This window comes from Curcuma longa, chromosome 14, assembly GCF_044706935.1.
Source record: "Curcuma longa cultivar G26 ecotype Majalengka, Jawa Barat chromosome 14, ITB_CL_G26_1.1, whole genome shotgun sequence".
NCBI lineage: Eukaryota > Viridiplantae > Streptophyta > Magnoliopsida > Zingiberales > Zingiberaceae > Curcuma > Curcuma longa.
The window spans coordinates 3,577,888-3,597,725 of record NC_133874.1 but is presented as its reverse complement, the minus strand read 5'-3'; the positions used below and the strand labels follow the sequence as shown (position 1 = coordinate 3,597,725).

At 38.2% G+C, this 19,838-nt stretch overlaps 1 protein-coding gene across 1 annotated transcript; it reads right to left on the bottom strand.

Annotated features, from left to right (window-relative positions):
- Positions 1–5,157: 5,157 nt before the first annotated feature.
- Positions 5,158–18,134, bottom strand: LOC141844911 (actin-like). Its single transcript, XM_074732886.1, has 5 exons — positions 17,969–18,134; positions 6,655–6,725; positions 6,175–6,559; positions 5,502–6,106; positions 5,158–5,410 (listed from the first exon to the last, which is right to left on the bottom strand). Exons 2-5 carry the CDS (start codon positions 6,712–6,714, stop codon positions 5,345–5,347), a joined length of 1,116 nt encoding a protein of 371 aa, XP_074588987.1. The 5' UTR covers positions 6,715–6,725; positions 17,969–18,134; the 3' UTR covers positions 5,158–5,344.
- Between the last annotated feature and the right edge of the window lie 1,704 nt (positions 18,135–19,838).

The window sequence follows — 19,838 nt, the reverse complement described above, 5'->3', positions numbered from 1 at the left end:
CCCCCCAGGACTTTAACTGCAACTGATCTTCCTGATCAGTCCAACCTTCTGCTGCAGCTTGTCCTCCTGACCCAAGTCCAGCCTTCTGCAACTTGGTCCTCCTGACCCAAGTCCAGATCTTGCCTGGTGCACGTTGACTCTGCCAAGTCTTCTTGCCTTAGCCACACTAGGACTTTAACCTGTTCTCTGAAAAACTCACTTCAAACTGGTTAGTCAAACCACATACTTAACTTGATCCTAGTTCCATAATCAAAACATAGGTTTGACCTGCTAGTGCTTTGCACTAACAAAGTACTCTCATCCGTGCATACTCTTGGTAAACCACTAGAGTCTTCATCTACTAAATGGTATATTGATACTGGAGCAACTTATCATGCCATATCAGATTATAATATCTTTTCAAAGTAACATCATACTATATCTGAGATATGGTGCAAATAAGCAATGACTCAATTTTGTAAATTGCTAATCTTGGAAACATATATATTCATTTATCTAATCGTACTTTTTATATGTGCAACATCTTTCACGTCCCATTTATTATTAAAAATTGCTCTTCATACACCAGTTTTATTTTGATAACGATGCCATTTTTGAATTTCATCGTAATCATAATTATCTTATAAAAGATAGAAGAATAAATACTATCTTATTTTATGGGGAATCAAACATAGCTTATCTATCTTCAAAGTTCTTCAATCAAATATTTCATCGGTGAATGCACAAATAAACCAGCTTATCATGCCTGACTTGGCATGCACAAATAAACACATTGTAAATTTTGGGATGAAGCTATTTGTACTACAATATATCTCATAAATTGATTTCCTACCCCATTACTCAATCATAAGTGTCTTTCGAAAAAATTTTATAATCAAACTCCTGACTATACTTTTCTTCAAATTTTTGATTGTGCATATTATCTGTAGTTATGCCTTTACTATAAACACAAACTTGACTCTCATTCACTACAATGTATTTTCATTGGTTATAGTAATTTAAACCATGGGTATTGTTGCTTGCATATACCAACAGGACGAATATATATTTCACGGCATATTGCTTTTGATGAGTCTTTATTCTCTTTTTCGGCAGCTTCTTCAATCTTTCCTCCAGATATAAGTGACACCTTCTTGATGCCATCTAACATTGTAGGAAGTGATGGCATCCTAAGTCCTGCTCTGGAGCTCTCTAATAACTCCCTTATATTATAGGAATCACCTCAAGTTGTTGGTCCGACAAGAACAAGACACACTAACAATATTAGAAGGGACAATATGTTGAACCATGTTCCATGTCCAATCTCAAAAGCCTCATCAACCATAGATGATATGATTTCTGACTCTGGATCCTCAAATAATACAAGTCCATCATCAAAATCACCATATCAACTCACTTCCTCATCACCATCAACAAGTGATTCAGATGATAGTGTTCCTCATCATATGCTTCCCTTAAGTGACATTTATGCATGTTGCCCATCAATAGCAACCCAATATCCCCTTCCACGAGCCTTAGTAGTCTCTTCAAAATCTATTGAACTAATTTATTTTTCACAAGCGAACAAGGATCTGAATTGGCATAGTGCAATGACTACAGAATTTGATGTACTTTTTTACAATAAAACATGGAGCCTAGTTCTGTGCACTCCCTCCATGAATGTTATGAGTTCTAAATGGGTATTCTGCCTTAAACATCGAGTTGATGGTTCTCTTGAATGGTATAAAGATCGACTTGTAGTCAAAAGATTTAGTCAACAATCAAGTATTGACTTTTAGCCTAGTTATCATCTGTTAGATTATTATTATCGGTAACTGTTAATTCTAATTGACCTGTACGACAACTGAAAATTTTTAATGCTTTTCTTCATGGTCATCTTGAGGAAAATATATTTATGAAGCAACCACCTGAGTTTATCCATCCACAATTTGCATCTCATGTTGGTTAGTTCATAAAATCTATATATGGACTTCGACAAGCTCCTTGTGCATGGTTTCATTGATTATCTAATTGGTTATAAGCTCAAGGATTTTCTAGATCAAAGACAGACTCTTCTATATTTTACAAATATAATGATGGATTTATGATATTTTTTCTTATTTATGTGGATGACATTTTAATAGCCGATAATGATTAAAAGGGCATCACAACTCTATTAAATCTTCTCAATCAAGAATTTCCTATTCCAGATTTGGGTAATGCTCATTTTTTTTCTTATATTAAACTTATCCCACATGATGAAGGTTGTCTCTTCTCTCATAGAAAATACATTATTGGACTTCTCCAAAAAGCTAAAATGGATAGAGTACCTTCGATCTCCACACTGATTGTTATAAACAACTTCTCTACAACTTCATCCTCTCATGCTATATCTGATCCTCAAATTTATCGAAATATTGTTGGAGTCTTACAATATGTCACTATCACACGACTTGATATTACCTTTGTAGTAAATCGTGCTTATCAATTTATGCATGCTCCAACTGAATAAAATTGAAATAATGTGAAAAGAATACTTTGCAATCTTAAAGGTACTATTCTAAATGGTCTTCTTCTTATATCGTCAATCTTCTAGAGACTTACATGTCTATAGCGATGTAGATTAGGCAAACTTTCCTAAAGATTGACTATTTACTAGTGGGTATACAATATTTATTGGATGAAACCTTATATCATGGAATTTGAACAAGCAACTTACAGTATCTCGTTCAAACACTAAGATTGAATATAAAACTATAGCCAATACAACGTCTGATATTATCTAGCTTCAATTGTTTCTTTTTGAACTTCATCTTGCATCAAATGTTACATCAAAAATTTTGTGTGATAATATTGGAGTGACATATCTTAAGCAAATCCAATCTTTCATGCTCGTACAAAATATGTGAAAATTAATTTTTATTTTATTCGAGAACGTGTGACAACTTAATAGTTATCTATCTTTTATATTTATGCAAAAGATCAACTAAGTCATTATTTAGGCAACGTTTCACCAAACTAGCAAGCAAACTTAACATCAAAGACTTCCCATTGAGTTTGTCGGGGGAGGAGGGGGGGGGGGGGGGGGGGGGGGGGGGGGGGGGGGGGGGGGGGGGGTAAAAGAGAACTATTTAATAAAAATTAATTATTAGATTAGATCTTTCCTTTATTGACAGTTTCTTTATTAATCTGTCAATTGATCGAGTACTCTAACACCTCTATAAATTGTATCTCTCATGGACAAACCTTTTTCTAACAGTAATGTCATTTGTTGCTGAATGTACCAAGGCACTTGAATTGAAGTTCTTAGAATTATCATCCAAGGCAGAATTGCATAAAGAGCTCTAAAAGTTAGCGATAGAAATAGTCAATTTTTAATGTTTTCAACATAAATTTTTAGTGATCGATTTTAATTTGGTTGCTAAAATCAACGATTGATATTATATTCGATTGCTAATTTAGTAATCGAATTTAATTTTGTCGCTAAAATTAGGGACCGAATTGAAATTCATGCACTAAATATATCATGACTATAGCTTAATATTTAGCGATAAAAATTTAAATCATTTGCTATTTTAACATGACTTTAATATACGACTTAATAATTATAAAAAGAGTAATGATACTCAGCATGAAAAATTAGCGACATGACATAATTATAAAATGCTACTTTTCTGTACACTGAATTATATACAATTACAACATTAGCACCAATCAGAATAATATTTATAACAACATCCAAATCATCAATTTCAAAATGCAAAAATTAGTACAAAAATAATTTAATATAAATCCCACAACATAAAAAACAATCCTACAGAACAGCTAAAATACTCAAATAGTCATATATAACATCCTCAACACGTAGGTGTATTCTCTTGGGAATCAAAATCAACTGTAGAAAAGTTAGTGAAGAAAAGTAGGAGGAGCTAATAGTTGAGAGAACATTATATGAGACATAAAATCTTGCATTGATTGCTCTATTGTCGTGACCCAAGCTCGATTGCCATGACCCCTCCCTCACAAGGCAACCTCACACGAAGCCGCTGACCATGACCACCTATAGCTGCCACATGAGGCGACCTCACGTGGGGCCTCCAATTACGACCATGTGAGGCAAGCTTATGAACATCCACCCACAAACACCGTTGGGAGAAATTCAATTGCCTTAGCGATTGACGACTACATGAGATGAGCTTGTGAGCATCCCCTCACAACCGCAAGCACCGTTGGAGAAAGTCAATTGTCTCTCACAATCGCGAGCACTGTTGGGAGAAATTAAGAGGGAGGAAAGAAAGTTGCTTTCCTTCAATTTAAGCGGGCGAAAAAATGATATGTGAATGAATTTTTAAATTTGTCTATCTATTAGATAAATAAAAGAAAAGAAAATAAATCTTTCTTTTTTATGAAAAAAATAAGAGAGTTTTTCCTTGTGAAAATATTTTCATAATTTTTATTTTTGTACTCTCAAGTAAATAGGGGTTTAGAGTTTGAAGTTTCTTTCCACTTTAACCGAGACCGTTCTAGAGGCGACATAATAAATTAGATTTAGACAATTTTAAAAAGGTTTTATTCTGTCGAACATAGAAATTTCTAGGGTTAGAGTTGGAAATGATGATCTCATTTAGAGAGGGAAGGTTTGAGATTTCATTCGATAGAGCAACTTGTGTGCGTGTGTATATATATATAATTTTAGATGTGATTGATTTGATTGTATAAATTTTTTTCACAAACTATCAAAAAATATGAAAATACATGTGACTTTACGTCCAGTCAGTGTCTTAGATTTTTCATTCCATTAGAAAAAAATATATTGTAATATATCGTAGTTAAAATTTAAACGGTGAATATTTAGATAAATCATTAAGCATCTTACCACTACACTATTGCACGGAGCGTACGTGGATAACTTTATATGCAACATATGTGGATGATAATCTACCAAATAAAACAACTCAAAGGATAGTCAAACCAAACAACAAAAAAATCAAAAGACATTTTCCTTTTGTTTCGTTCCATGTTTCATTCAACTCTCATGGATTGTTGTTGACTCCCGAAAACCAAATGCAACCTCAAGGTTCTTATATTGTAGGTAAACAAACAATAGCCAAACATTGAAGTCCACATATGAAGAAGCCATAATTGCATAATAATGAATGAAAAAACTCAAACAAATGGTTGACCAAAATCCAAGAAAAGGTTATTATTATCTACACTATAATACATTCATTGCTGATACGAAATACTGAAAAATAATATTCATTAGTAATAATTCCCCAGCAGCCCACTGTGTATCACAACAGCAAACTCGAAATACTCACACAAAACCAAACTTCACAACAATTTGCAAATGAAACTTCAGAAATCAGAAGCACTTCCTGTGGACAATGGAGGAGCCAGATTCTTCATATTCAGCTTTAGAAATCCACATCTGTAATTATCAAAGAAAAAAACATTATAATTACCTAGTAAAGATAAATCTTAATGAGAGGGCGAGCCATGAAACACAGCAGCTTCATTACCCGTTGGAAAATGCTGAGCGAACCAAGGATGGAGCCTCCAATCCACACACTGTACTTCCTGTCAGGAGGGGCAACCACCTCTATGATCATGCTGCTAGGTGCTAGGGCAGTGATCTCCTTGCTCATGCGGTTAGCAATTCCATGGAACAAAGTATTGCCACCACTGAGAATGATGTTTCCATACAAGTCCTTCCTGATATCTTCATCACACTTCATGATGCAATTGTAAATGATCTCATGGATGCCAGCACTTTCCATACCAATCATGGATGGCTGGAAAAGAACCTCTGGGCACCTGAATCTCTCAGTGCCAATTTTGATCACTTTCCCATCTGGCAGCTCATAACTCTTCTTAACATTCTTAGCAGTCTCTAGCTCTTGCTCAAAATCTAAGGCAACATAGGCAAGCTGCTCTTTGATACCCCTGACAATTTCTCGCTTTGCAGTGGTAGTGAAGGAATAACCTCTCTCAGCAAGGATTTTCACCAAGGCATCTGTAAGATCACCACCAGCAAGGTCCACACGACGAACAGCATGAGGGAGTGCATATCCTTCATAAATTGGAACACTATGGCTCACGCCATCACCAGAATCAAGCACAATTCCTATCGACAAGGGTGCCAAAAATCAATTAGATACAGTAATAATACGTTTTCTAAATTAAAAAGCATACCAGTTGTACGACCACTAGCATAAAGGGATAGGACAGCTTGAATTGCAGCATACATTGCAGGAACATTGAAGGTTTCAAACATAATTTGAGTCATCTTCTCTCTATTGGCCTTGGGGTTCAGAGGGGCTTCGGTGAGCAGGATAGGATGTTCCTCAGGAGCAACATGAAGCTCATCATAGAAAGTGTGATGCCAGATCTTCTCCATATCATCCCAATTATTTACAATGCCATGCTCAATAGGATACTTCAATGTTAAAATTTCTCTCTTGGATTGAGCCTCATTACCAACGTAGGCATCTTTCTGTCCCATCCCAACTCTGCGGCGAGGTCGGCCAACAATGCTAGGGAATGCAGTCCTAGGTGCATCATCTCCAGCAAAACCAGCCTGTACGTAGAAGAATCATCATGTGTTTCATACTAAATCATTTAGTGCAAAAGATAATCGAGTAATTAGGACTTTAGACAAGAGACAACACTAACCTTAACCACATCACTACCATTGTCAAATACAAGAGGTTGAAGATCCTCACCGTCGGCCATTTCCTCAGTATCTGTGAAATCAATCTTACAAGTTTGCACATTTTCAAACTAAAATAATACTCTTTCAAACAACTAATACTATCAGATTCTATAGATGTACACACTATTCAACCAATACATTAATGATTAATTCCCATAGAAAATTAAAAGCAAGACTTTAAGAATTCTTTAATCATTGTGCATTCAGAATCTCAATATAATTTGTTCTGAAAGCTTCAAAGTACATTATTATGCAACAAGTTAGGTATGTTTTCGAAATTGAATGGCCAATAAATCAAAGTATTGTCTATATCAGATTGATAGGAACGCGATGAAAATAGAATCGTTTGAAAAAATAAATAATTTGTTATAAAAATGATAAATGTTGTTCATTCATAGTAACAATATATATTATCTCCATCATAAATATTAAATAAAGGAATTAATTAATGAGATTGATTTTAATACATTTATTAGTAGGTTAATTATATCTTATTATTATTATTACTATTATGTAATAAAATAATAATCTAAAAGTAACAAATAATATTGTACTACACTAAATGAATATCTTTTGAATTATTAGTAGATAATCCATTATATTTTATTAATATTTCACATAATTGGGTTTAACTGAATAGGGATTTTGATCTTTCTTGAACTAACATTAATGGAGTAGAAATTGATAAGATTTTTTTAGTTGATCAGGGTAAATTGGGAAGCGCTCACGGTGGTCTATCCAAACAACCCGCTTTGTCTGACCCGTTATTCACCTGAGGGAAATCAGCCATATAGTACGCCGCAACTGAGTCTCAAATTTGAAATTCTTGAGATCAATTGAAGGACCTTAACTACTGCATTGTTGTCCGGGGGGAAGAAATTGATAAGACCTTTGAACTATCACTAATAAATCACATGAAAAAAAAAAGGTTATACTATTAATCTTTCAACAAATCATAGACAGTGAGAGGAGGTAAGGAATTTAAGATACGATTCATGAGAAAGACAGTTTCCCTTTCATATATGTTGTCTTCACTAGTATTCAAGCTCAGATTGGGAAAAAGTTGTCTAGATTGGTCTAGTTTGTCATAGTCAATTTTGCTCGACAAATTTTCAACCTATTTCATTATTTTCGTTCATGATGAATTTTGAATAACTTCAATCTATTTTCTAGTAATGATAACTCATTTCTATTTTTTTCTATTTCCTTTAAAATTTTTCATTGATCTAAATGAAATGATTGATTTCTAGGAAAAAATTAGATAAACGTTTTCCAATACCGATCCAAACCAATCCAACTAGGGCAATCTAAATGATATTATAGACTATAATTAGAATTAACAATATAAGATGATATACCTCGGTATATCAGGTTTGGATATCAACCGCATGGGAAGTGTGTCATCCAGGAAGCAAGCCACATGGACTGCACAAGAGGTGTACAATTCCCCTGATCGGGCACATGCCTAAATGCCTACATGGGCGTATGTTGGCTCAACAACATATCACACAGGATCTCAGCCGCGTACTCACTTTGAGAATATCTTCGCTTGAGAAATCCATGAAAATAATCACACAGGACCTCATCCATGTACTCACTTTAGAAACATCCCCGCTCGGGAACATCTCCGAAAAAATCACACAAGACTTCAGCTGCACACTTATTTTGAGAACATCCCCACTTGAGAACATCCCAAGAAAGATCACACAGGACCTCAGCCACGCACTCACTTTACGAACATCTCTGCTCGGGAACATTATCGAAAAGATCACACAGAACCTCAACTGCATACTCACTTCAAAAACATCCCCGTTCGGGAACATCCTCGTAAAGATCACACAGGACCTCAGTCACACTCACTTTGAAAACACCCCCACTTGGGAACATCCCTGGAAAGATCACACAGAGCCTTAATGGTACACTCACTTTGAGAGCATCTCCGGTTGGGAACATCTCGAATAGATCATACAAGACCTCAGCCGCACGCTCACTTCAGAAACCTCCCTCCTTAGGAACATCTCCGAAAAGATCACATAGGCTCTCAACCGCACACTCACTTTGAAAATATCTCCGCTCAAGAACATCCCCAAAAGAATCACAAGGACCTTAGTTGTGCACTCACTTTGGAAACCTCCCCACTCAGAAACATCTCCGAAAAGATCATACATAACTTTAGTCATGCACTCACTTTGAAAGCATTCCCGAAAAGATCACGTAGGACTTCAGTTATATGCTCACTTTAGGAACATCCCTGATCAAGAATATCCCCGTAATAGGATACACTAAGGAGCATCTCCAACCATGAACATCCTTAAGATGGTGATCTCAAGTCACATGAACATTCTTGATCGAGAATATCCCTACCAAGCCAAACCCCTCCAATCTACAAAGTCAACTATTCCTGACAGTGGAAACTCCAATATGGGGTTGCCAATAATTGCCACTGACAAGACCAACAACACTATATTTGACTTGTGGTGATTTTCATTCCACGTCAGGTGTACGACGTCAACACTATGCCTTTATCACACCATATGACTCCATACGGTCATATGCTTCTCACAGACTACAAGCGGATGTGGCTCCATGCGGCCCATGCTTCTTACAATCCACAAGTAGTTAAAGGGTAGGTGATGTTAGTTGGAGGTGAGCTTTTTCTCCGCTAGAACACAAGCTTTTCATTTCATGCTCTTCCACTTTCCTTCTTCACAACCTAGCGCTAACATGACAATCGGAGGGGTCACGCCAACCCTTGCTAATACATGTAAACATGCAAGCCTAGGAGCCATCCAAGGGCAGGGAAGCAGTAGCTGTACCGTAGTTCGAACCCACGGGGAGGGTGTGATCGAGCATTGTCAATCACCATCATTTTTGGCGTTGTTTATGGAAAATAAGAGCGAAGACAAAGATGGAGAGTATAAGACAGACTATTGCTAATTATCACAATGAGAAGTCGAAGGAGCAGAGGTGACCTCCCCTTAAGATAGTATTGGAGATGACTAGAGGCCCCGTTCAGTGGGGACAACTTATATGCCTCATCATTGCTATGGTAAAAGAGGGGCTCAGGCTTGGTTGGGCCATGCCCATCACAGAGCTCGAGGCAGAGTTGCTAGCAGAGGAGGCATAAGCAATAGATCCCTTAGTGTAGAGCTCTAAAGGAGCAACTTCTGCATCCCGTACTAAGAGAGAGATAGCAAACCCCAGCCGGATTACCATCAAAGAATGTTGCGGCTCAGCAAATGTCTTTCTTAATAGTCATATTGAAGGAAGGGTTGCTGACTAGATTTCAGCCACCCCAGGTCAACGAATACAATAGCACCATCGATTCTAGAAGAGCACTTATGTCATTTCGAAAATGCATCTCTTCTCTATTAGTGCTCGGAGTCGGAGGGAGTCAAGTGTCTTTCTCACCACTCTTATTAGGCCATCTCAGCAATGGTTCAATACCTTGCAACTCGGTTTCATTAAGTCATTTGACAACTTCGTAGAGTTGTTTGTGCGCCATTTCTCCAGCTAAAAGAGGTATCCATCTACTGCTTTGAATAACTTCAATCTAAAACAAAAATCCGGGGAACCTCTATTGTAGTACATCTAGCAGTTCACTTAGGTCATGCTAGAAATTCCCTAGTCCGCCCTAGAGATACTCACAGGAGCCTTTGCACAAGGCCTCTAAGACGGGGATTTCTTTTAGTCTTTGGCCAAAAAGTCTCCACGAGACTATGATGAACTTCTCTCTTGGGCAGAGAAGTATATCAACATAGAGGAAGTGCAGAAGGAGTGCTAGGAGCAACGAGGAACCCAAGCGATAGAGGCAAAGGAGCGTCGCCTAGAACATAAACCACTCGATGCTTCCCAAGTACCTGACATACCTTACGCCTTTGTGGGTATCCAAAAAGTGGGCAATGCAGATCTGTGAGGGGCATCAAATGCTAAGAAAGTCACTCGAATCTAAGTAGGGACCACGTCACCCGACTCTAAGAAGGGACCGCGTCACCCTTACGTGGCTGCCTTTTGCCCTTTTCACCAACAATACATGCATAACACTTGTGAATGTTAGAAGCTCGACTAGGAGATCAAGAGAGTGATTGGCATACACCCTCATGTCTAAGCAATATTGGTAGCTACTATAGCCTACCAATCCCCACCTCAACGCTATGCCCTAGCATGAGCCCGACCAGCTCCCAAAGAGCCAAGGCGTTAAGAGCAAGGAGGTCCCCCCAGCTAGGAGAAGGCAGGGGAGAGGTCAAGCGGGCGACAAATATCCCACTGGGGGGGGCATTTGTTGGATTTTGATATACGTAATTTAAAATTTTTATGTTTCACTAAACATGCAGCGGAAGCACATTTTATCACTAACTACGTATACAATCCAGCCAAGAAAATACATGCATGCGAACATAATTGTAAATAAGACAAACAATTTTATACCTTTTGAATGACACGAAGCGAAAACGACATCAACTAACAATCTTGAGCAAGGTTGCCTCTACTCGTATCCACGTTAAGATCTCCTCGAGATGACTTCCTTAAGTCATGTGTCGTGCCTCTACTTTGATACTAGTCGAAGGGGGGAGACAAGCGATCTGAGAGAGGACCTACGGTTTGATTCTATATCCAGCAGCTCAAAGCAACTCAGCAATACGAATCAGATTGAGCAGAGGAGATCACACCACCATTCGAAGGTCGTATGGTTCGCTATCAAGAAGGGCCACAAACCTTTATGGTGTGGTTGTTCCAGCAACAACAATTATATGATAGAATTAGAGCACTAGAGGAGGGTGAATAGCGCTTCATGACTTTTTCACTTTTTTGACAAATCATACATAAAATAGAGTGCGTAAATAAAACTTGCAGTGAAAAAGTAAGGAATAAGTATGCTTTTATTTACTTGGTTCACAGTTACAAGCTGCTACTCCAAGGCTCACGATTCAATAAGCAATCTACTATAAAAATTTTCCTCTTACGAGAAAGAGTTTGTCGCTTTGCAAAATCGGTTAGGAACAATATATCCTTACCATCCTAAGATGTTAAGTACAAAAATGACAAAGTAAGGATTACCGACTTAGAAGATTAAAAGTATGAATGTTGGTGCAACTCTTCGATGTTACGACGACGTACTGGATCGGCTATTTGCGCGTAGGAAGTCATCGTAGTAATGTAGCAAGTTATTCTTATGGTTTCCCCTCGCAGTTGCTTATAAAGGCTGATCCGAGCGCCTATAAGTCCTTCCGAGCACATCCACGTCATCTCGTTGATTTGCTTCTAACATTGACTCGGCATCTTCCGGGCGCCTATATCTGTTCCGAGCACTTGGATGCTGACATGGAGATTGTCGGATCAACTTTGACTCCACAATGCCTTATCATTATTTGGGCGCCTGGAGCCTCTTTGAGCGCCTGAAGGTTGAGGTATCTCGATCATTAGGACTTTGCCACCTCATCCGCCTCGCTGGCTCGTTCGACTGACGTCTGAGCATCTAGACACCTTCCGGGTGCCTGAACTATCTGATTGTTGGATTCAGATAAGGGTTTCCAAAATATAAAATTCCAACCCCTCCTTTCCTACATCACAAGTTAATAGGAAAGTAACAATTTTGGCAAACTGTTTGGTCTTGACTTTAGGTTACCAGTGAAATACTAGGTCAGGCCGACGCCTACTATTCTCTTTCTCGAGAATGCGTCCTCACCCACTCCACTTGAGAAAAGTTACCTTTTGCCAACCTGGTCCTCCAGATCCGTTGGACTTTTGCTCAGCTTTGATCCTCGAACCCTAGAACTTTCACTGCTAGACGTCCGATCCTCTAAACCCGTTTAGACTTTCCACCTGATGCTTTGATCTGCCAAGCTAACTGGGACTTTCTTGTCCAATCCTCCAAATCAGGTCTTCCTTGCCTAGCTGCAACTAGGGTTTCCTTTGCCTAGCCTCAACTAGGACTTCCTTGTCTAGCCGCAACTAGGGTTTCCTTAGCCTCAATTAGGACTTCTCTGTGCTACCTGCACACTTAGTTCAACTTGTTAGTCCACTTCACAGACTTAACTTGAACTCCTTTGCCATTATCAAAACTTAAGTTCGATTATCTGGTGCTCTTTGTACTAACAATCTCTCCCTTTTTGATTATGACAATCTAGGTTTCAAGTTAAGTATAAATGATTTAACAAAAATAAGTTAATAGTAACTTTAAGTCAACAACACATAAAAAATTCTAAGTTTACCTTTTAACTTATCATTCTCCCCCTGAAATTAAGGTATACTCAGAGAAAATTTTGAGGACATAGTTTTTCTTTCTCCTCCTGAATTTGACATGGTTCTTTTGCTTTGAATTTAAAAATATCCTTTTTGAAACTAAGTTTTTTAAGAAAATGATGAGTAAGTAAATTTTACAAACATTTTGAAACATATAAATAGTAGATTTGAAAATTCTATTTAAAAAAAACACATTGTAAAAAAAATAATTTTGAAAATTTATTCTTAGTTTACCAAGCACATTCTTAATTTAGCAAAAGATGCAATCAACATAAAAGATGGCAGGTCAATGCATTAAATAAGTCAAAGTTAACATAATAGGTAATAAAAAATACAACTAAATAATGAAAAGCTAAAACTAGTGGGGTCTACTAGGGAGGTGGAGGTAAGTGGCTCATGTTCCAAGATCTGAACATGTCCATCATTTCAGTATGCCCAACCATACGTTACTCCTCTTGACTTTCATATACTGATTAGCCACAGTCTGCAAGTAGGTGGCAACTGACTAGTGCAAATTGGTAACTAACTCATGCATACTGGTGACTGACTCCTTGAGTCTGATCACTCTCTGCTCCAAAGTGATAAGAGGTGGAGGTAGAGGAATTTGAAGATCAGCTAGGTATGTCGTTCTCTTCGTCCTCCGCTGCCTGCTGTGGTTGAGGCTGGTTCCCCCGTCTCAAGAAAAGATCTCATCCTCATCTATATAGACCCTAGCTAAGGAGAGGTTCCCAATGCCTAACATATCAAACTCACTAACTAGTTTGACCTTACCTAAGGTGATGTCAAACCCAAGGGATGCTAAGAGTGAGGTTAAAATGTGGTAGTAGGGCATATAAACCCTCCTACTAGTGGTGACACTAGATAAAAAATAATGGTATGAACTATATGTAAATTAATATCTATGTCTAATTTATGATGTAGTGCATATATAAGAAATGTATGAAATGGTCGCATCATCGCGACATCTCTAGTAGTCAGGGGCACAATGTAAGTCACTAAGACTCTGTACAGAACAGTCTTGTATATTGAGTCTGACTGATGGAAACTGGGTCACTGTAGGGACCCGATCCTCTCCAAAAAAAGTATAAATACATGACGTTTAATGTGATATGTGAGTAGAGATCACCAAAAGGTCCATCTCTAGGGGGTAGCACAAAAATGGACATAATAAATATTTAAGTCCTATGTGCTCTCTAATGATGATGGGAGATAGAATCAGATCTCTACCTCCAACTTTGTGGAGTAGGTCAGATTGTCGATCTGAAATAAGTTATTGTACAGCTCGACATACATACCTGTGTTGATGGGCTAGTACAATAAACTAGTCTCTCTAGGCCATAATGCTCTACGACCTCCATGGAAGGTATGCATGAACGTAAGAAAAATATCTTATATAAATATCTAGAATGTAGGGGTATAAATATCAATGATGCAAATTTAATCCTAAGCTTCTCAGTGGGGAATCTAGGATCTGTGCTGAGGGTATTAGAGGTCTCAGCCTCAGTGGCCTTCCCCTTAATCCTAATGCAAAAATTAAGATTTTACTAAGAAAAGTAACTTAATTGACTTTAGGATCGTTTAGCGGCTTACCTAGGCATATCAGATAGAAAAAATAGAGAACTGACCACTTAAAAAGCTTGACGACGGCGTGAAAGAAGTTTTTAGAGGTTAAAAGGGAATTTTCGATGGCTTGGAAGCTTATGTCTCGGGCGCCTATATAGACATGATCCAAACGCCTGGATTCTAATTAGGGCACTTAGATTTCGTGCGGTGTGGGCACTTGAAATTTTTCTAGGCGCTTGGATTCTTAAAAGGGGGGGGGGGGGGGGGGGGGGGGGGGGGGGGGGGGGGGGGGGGGGGGGGCGCTTGCACGAAACTATGAGCGGTGTTTGGGAAGAGGTTTGGAGCATCTGGATTTATATCTAGGTGCTCGTATTTATATCCAGGCGTCTGGATTACGTTGGGCTAGCTGGGCTTACGAATTGGGTTATTATGGTTTAAATTTTAATTTAAGTTTAACTAATTGGTTTAATTAGCTTAAGCTTTAGTTTAGGTTAAAAATTAATTAAGTTAAGGAAAGATTAATTAGTTAAATTTTAATTAATTAGTTAAGGTTTAATTAATTAGTTAAGATTTAATTTAGAAATTAATTAGGTTTAAGTTAGAAATTAATTCGTTTGGTTAAATTAATTTAGTTAAATTGATTAATTAATTTAGTTAAATTGATTCCTAGTTCCATCTCATCTATGTCTAGATTGTCAACCAATTAATCTTATGTATTTTGTAAGATAATTTTTTAATTTTTATCTTAATTAATTGGAGTGTGATTTTGTAAGACTTGATTAATCTTGAATTAGATTCAAGTTTAACCATCGACTAAATAAGTATACATTTCAAAAATTAGCTTCCAAGCAGTGGCAAGGCACAAAGGCCTTCTTGAGTATCGAAAAAATGACCACCTTCTAATATAAAGCTAGTTTGAAAAATGAGTCTCAACGTGCACCATAAGGAACAATATAAATTCCCATCAATCTTTCTACTGTAGTGCTGCTGAACATGAACAGAGTCGAACTCGTGCAACCGGGAAAGCTCAAGGTAGGGTGTGTTGCGCTCAGGACTTCTAGAATGTCGTACACGAGAGTTTAATTTAATTATTATTATCTTGTACTTTATTCTTTCTATTATTACTTTGGACTGTAAGATGGAAAAAATTCTGAAAAGGAAACCATCAGTGGGTGAGCACCTCCCATACATAGGTCTTGCATGTACTAACCCTGGGGGGTTAGGAACCAAATAAAAAATCTGTGTCCTTGTACTTATTATTACTAATTCCGCTACCAATTTTTGTGTAAGAGTAAAGTCGAACAAACAAAAGAACATACTATTCACCCCCTCTAGGCGCGCACCGGTCCTACAGAGTTAGCATATGTATGATAATTACAGAGTTGGATAGTCACTTCAATGTTCGATCTCGACTTTGGAATTTGAATAGTATCCTTAATCGGATTGATGCCTAAAGTTGTCCCTATAAGGAGGACTCATCCTTACCTATTCTTCTTTTTAGAAGAACTTCTCCACTCCAATGTGCTTACCTTCACTTAACATTTTCCATACATCTGGTCCTCTAGACCTGTTTGGGCTTCCTCTGCTCAACGTTCAATTTAACTCGCCAGGGTTTTCATTGATTCGATATTTGATCCTCGCTGATGCATCAAATTTATCTTGCTAAATGTGCAGTCCCTTGACCCATCTAGACTTCCATGCCTAGTATCCTATCCTGCTTGATCCACCATGACTTCTATTGCCTAGTATCCAATCCAACGAACCTACTAAGACTTTCACTTATCTAGTATCCAGTCAACTTGGCCTACTAGGGCTTTCATGGTAAGCTACCCGCACATTTAACTGAGCCATTAAATAACAATATAACTTAATCTTAAATCTATTCAATATCAAAACTTAGGTTGGATTATATGGTGCTCCTTGTACCAACAGTCACCTTCTATCATTGACCCTTATCAATCTTTCTATGACTCGACAATACCTCAGCAACATACTCACTTTGGGAACATCCCTAGAAAGATCATATATGACCTCAATCGTGCATTCATCACCGCTCAAGAATATCTTCGGAAAGAAGACCTAGGATCTTAGCCTCGCACTCACTTTGGGAACATCTCTACTCAGGAACACCCAAGAAAGATCAGACAGAACTTCAACTATACACTTACTTTGGGAGCATCTCTGAAAAAACCACGTAGGACTTCAACCATGAGCTCAATTTGAGAGCATCCCCGACCAGAAACATCCCTATAACAGATTACACTAGAAGAGCATCCTCGATCAAGAACGTCGTCAAGACGATGCGCTCAGGCCATAGGAATATCCCCAATCGAAAATATCTCTACCAAGTTGAACCCTTCCAATCTATAGATTTATTCATTCCTGACAATGGCAACTCTGACATGGAGTTGGTCGTAACAACCACTAACAAAACCAACAACAACAAATGTAACTCACGACGATTTTTGCATGATGTACGACGTCAACGTCATGCCTTTGCCACATCATGCGACTCCATACGGTCCCATGCTTTTGATAGGTCGTAGACTGATGAGGGTTCATTCAACTAGTACTTTTGACAATCTGCAAAAGCAAATGTGGCAGTTCACGTGGACATCTAGTAATGTTGGTTGGAGATAAATTTTTTCTCCACGAGAACACAAACTTTTCATTTCGTGTTCTTCTATTTTCCTTCTTCTCAACCCAACGCTAACTTGACCGTCGGAAGGATCACGCCGGCCCTCACTGATGTGTGTTGACATATAGGACTAGGAGTCGTATGGGTGAAGGGAAGCAACAACTCTATTTGTTCAAAATCGTGAAGAATGAGCGATCGAGCAGTGTCAATTGTCATCGTAAAACATCGCCCAAGTTAAATTGGAACACAATTAATAAAGAGACCCGAGTATATAAACGGGTTAACCCAAACTAAATCATCACTTATGAAGATAATTCACTTTAATAATATTAATAACTTTTATACGATATATCTTAGTTTATTTAATTTTACACTTTATAAAATTATTTTTTAATAAAATATGTAATCATGTTTTATGAAATAATTAACATGATACAGTATGAACTGTCATAGTACACAAAGTCACCTTTAAAAGTGGCAAAGATCATTCTAGAAATATGCAAAGAATTTGGAATAAGTCTCATGGTTCTTCTTATGCTTCAATGTGTTTTTTTTGTCTACAAGTTCTGCTTATATGCTTCATGCTCTTAGCCTTACAGGGTTGACCACGAGAGGATCAAAGTAATGAATTTTAATAAAAATAAAATATTAAAATTAGGCATTTTCGTGAGGGCTTAAAGCATCTAGAATATGGAACCCTTTTTAGTTCCACCAAAACATATGCCAGATCCCAAAGAAAAGTGAGAAACCTAAAGAGATCCACCCTAATCGATAACATCATACAAAATCCATTAAATCTAAAGAAAGAAAAGTAAAATGAATGGACTAACCGCAGTATTTGGATCCCTCCCTTTCCTCTGGCCAGAAATCGATGGATGAAAGTGAGAAGAGACGATGAGAGACGAAACGGAGGGGAGGAGATGTTGCTGCGTTTCCTTCTGCAACGACAAATGTTTGGTATCTGTCACTGCCGTCGACGGACAGGAAAAGTATTAATTAACGACTTTTGAACATACTTTTGAGCTGTGCGTTCACTGCGATCGATGGATAGGAATATATAATAATTCTTAAAAGTATTAATTAACAGTTTGTGAAGATACTTTTGATGCGTGCGTTCGAGTTGCTCAGGGAGTCGGGAGGATGAGGACGAGTGGAGAGTCTTCCGATGGGGTCCAACTGAGTATAACGTACAGCGTGCCTCTTAGTTGGAATGGTGGCTACTTTAATCAGCCTTTTACAAAATCAGCTGTTACGGGGATAAGTTGAATACCCCCTCGTGGTTTGGTTCGAGTCCGGTCCTATTCCCGCCCAAGCACCAAGTCAGCATATATAGTCTTTGGTTCTATCATCCAAGTCAGTTCTCTCTCTCCAATCGGGAAGGGTAATCGGCCGACACTCCATTCGGCTCCAAACGAGACCGCCGCCTTATCACCGGGGCCCGAGTTGCCCCTCTTCTTCGATCCTTCACTCACCTAACAGCCCAACCGGTCCGTCAATTGGTGGATCCGTCCGCTCGGAAAGAGCATAGAAAGATTCATCACCAACTACCCTATTATATTCAAGAGCACCATCACCTAGAGGCTCAGGTGATCAAGCTCAAGAATCAACTATCCCAAACGACTCGAGATTTTGAGGAGACCTGAGCTGTTGAGGCAAGGAAAAGTCTACTTATGAAAGTGACTAGTCCTAATTAAAGATTAGGCAAACAAAAGTCCAAATAGAATATTTGACAGATAAAAAATTTACCTATGAAAGTGACTAGTCCTAACAGAAAGTTAGGCACAGGTAAATCAGTAGGTTAGATCTACAGGGTAAAGTTTAGATAAGACTAATAAATCAAACGGACTGCAGATAGTCTTAAGTTATTTTTTTGTTTGTATACTGATCTTGTAGGGACCCAGAGTTGGAAATAAGATGGAGGAAGCATAAGAGGAACAAATAAAAATTGCTAAATCAAGTATGGACCTGAGTTGACTGGATCTGAGTGCCTGAATATTACTCTAGATGTTCAAACGGTCTAAATGTCCCTAAATAAATGCTCGGATCAAGAAGAATCAATCTCAATAAAGATTAAAAATTAAGATTAAATTGAATCGGATCAGATTTAAATGTCCGGATAAGAATCTTAACATCTGTTTCAGTTCTTGACGCTAGAAAACAGACAGACGAGGGAGAATTAAAGCAAACATTAACTGTAGAGGGAGAAACTGAAAAGAAAGAAATTAAAGACGGAGATAGTCGTACGTAAGCCATTGCTAGATTAATTAATACAAGAAGAAGTTGAAGAAAGAGAGAGCACCCGGATCGAGGTAAATGATATAGCTATGGATTGCAGTATGATTGGCCCGACCTTGCCGTGCATGCTTTGCCATGGCACGATGGGACGCTATGCAGATCCATCGCCCTCCTCTTCTGCTCCCAAACCCCAGCGCAGGAGATAAAGGTGCGGCCGTAAAAGCAGGCAGAGTTGTCATGCATTCCATGCTGCAGTATACGTACGTACTCAGGCCCAAGACTTTCACTCGTGAAATTGTTTTGCCAGCACATGGACACTGGGCACGGATGCCTGGAACAGTGGAACAGAGACGAGATCGGAAACTGGGCGACTTTTCCCGTTGACGCATGCTGAGTCTTCTGTTTTCCGAAGGTCCATCACTGTTCCAAACAGATGAAAGCATGCAGTCCCATTGGATACATGTA

Excerpts from the sequence above, each read along its gene's own strand:
- LOC141844911 (XM_074732886.1), bottom strand. The coding sequence starts at position 6,714 with ATGGCCGACGGTGAGGATCTTCAACCTCTTGTATTTGACAATGGTAGT. Across the intron at positions 6,107-6,174 it reads TGCTAGTGGTCGTACAACTG|GAATTGTGCTTGATTCTGGT; the intron begins GTATGCTTTTTA and ends CCTTGTCGATAG. Across the intron at positions 5,411-5,501 it reads CGCTCAGCATTTTCCAACGG|ATGTGGATTTCTAAAGCTGA; the intron begins GTAATGAAGCTG and ends TGATAATTACAG.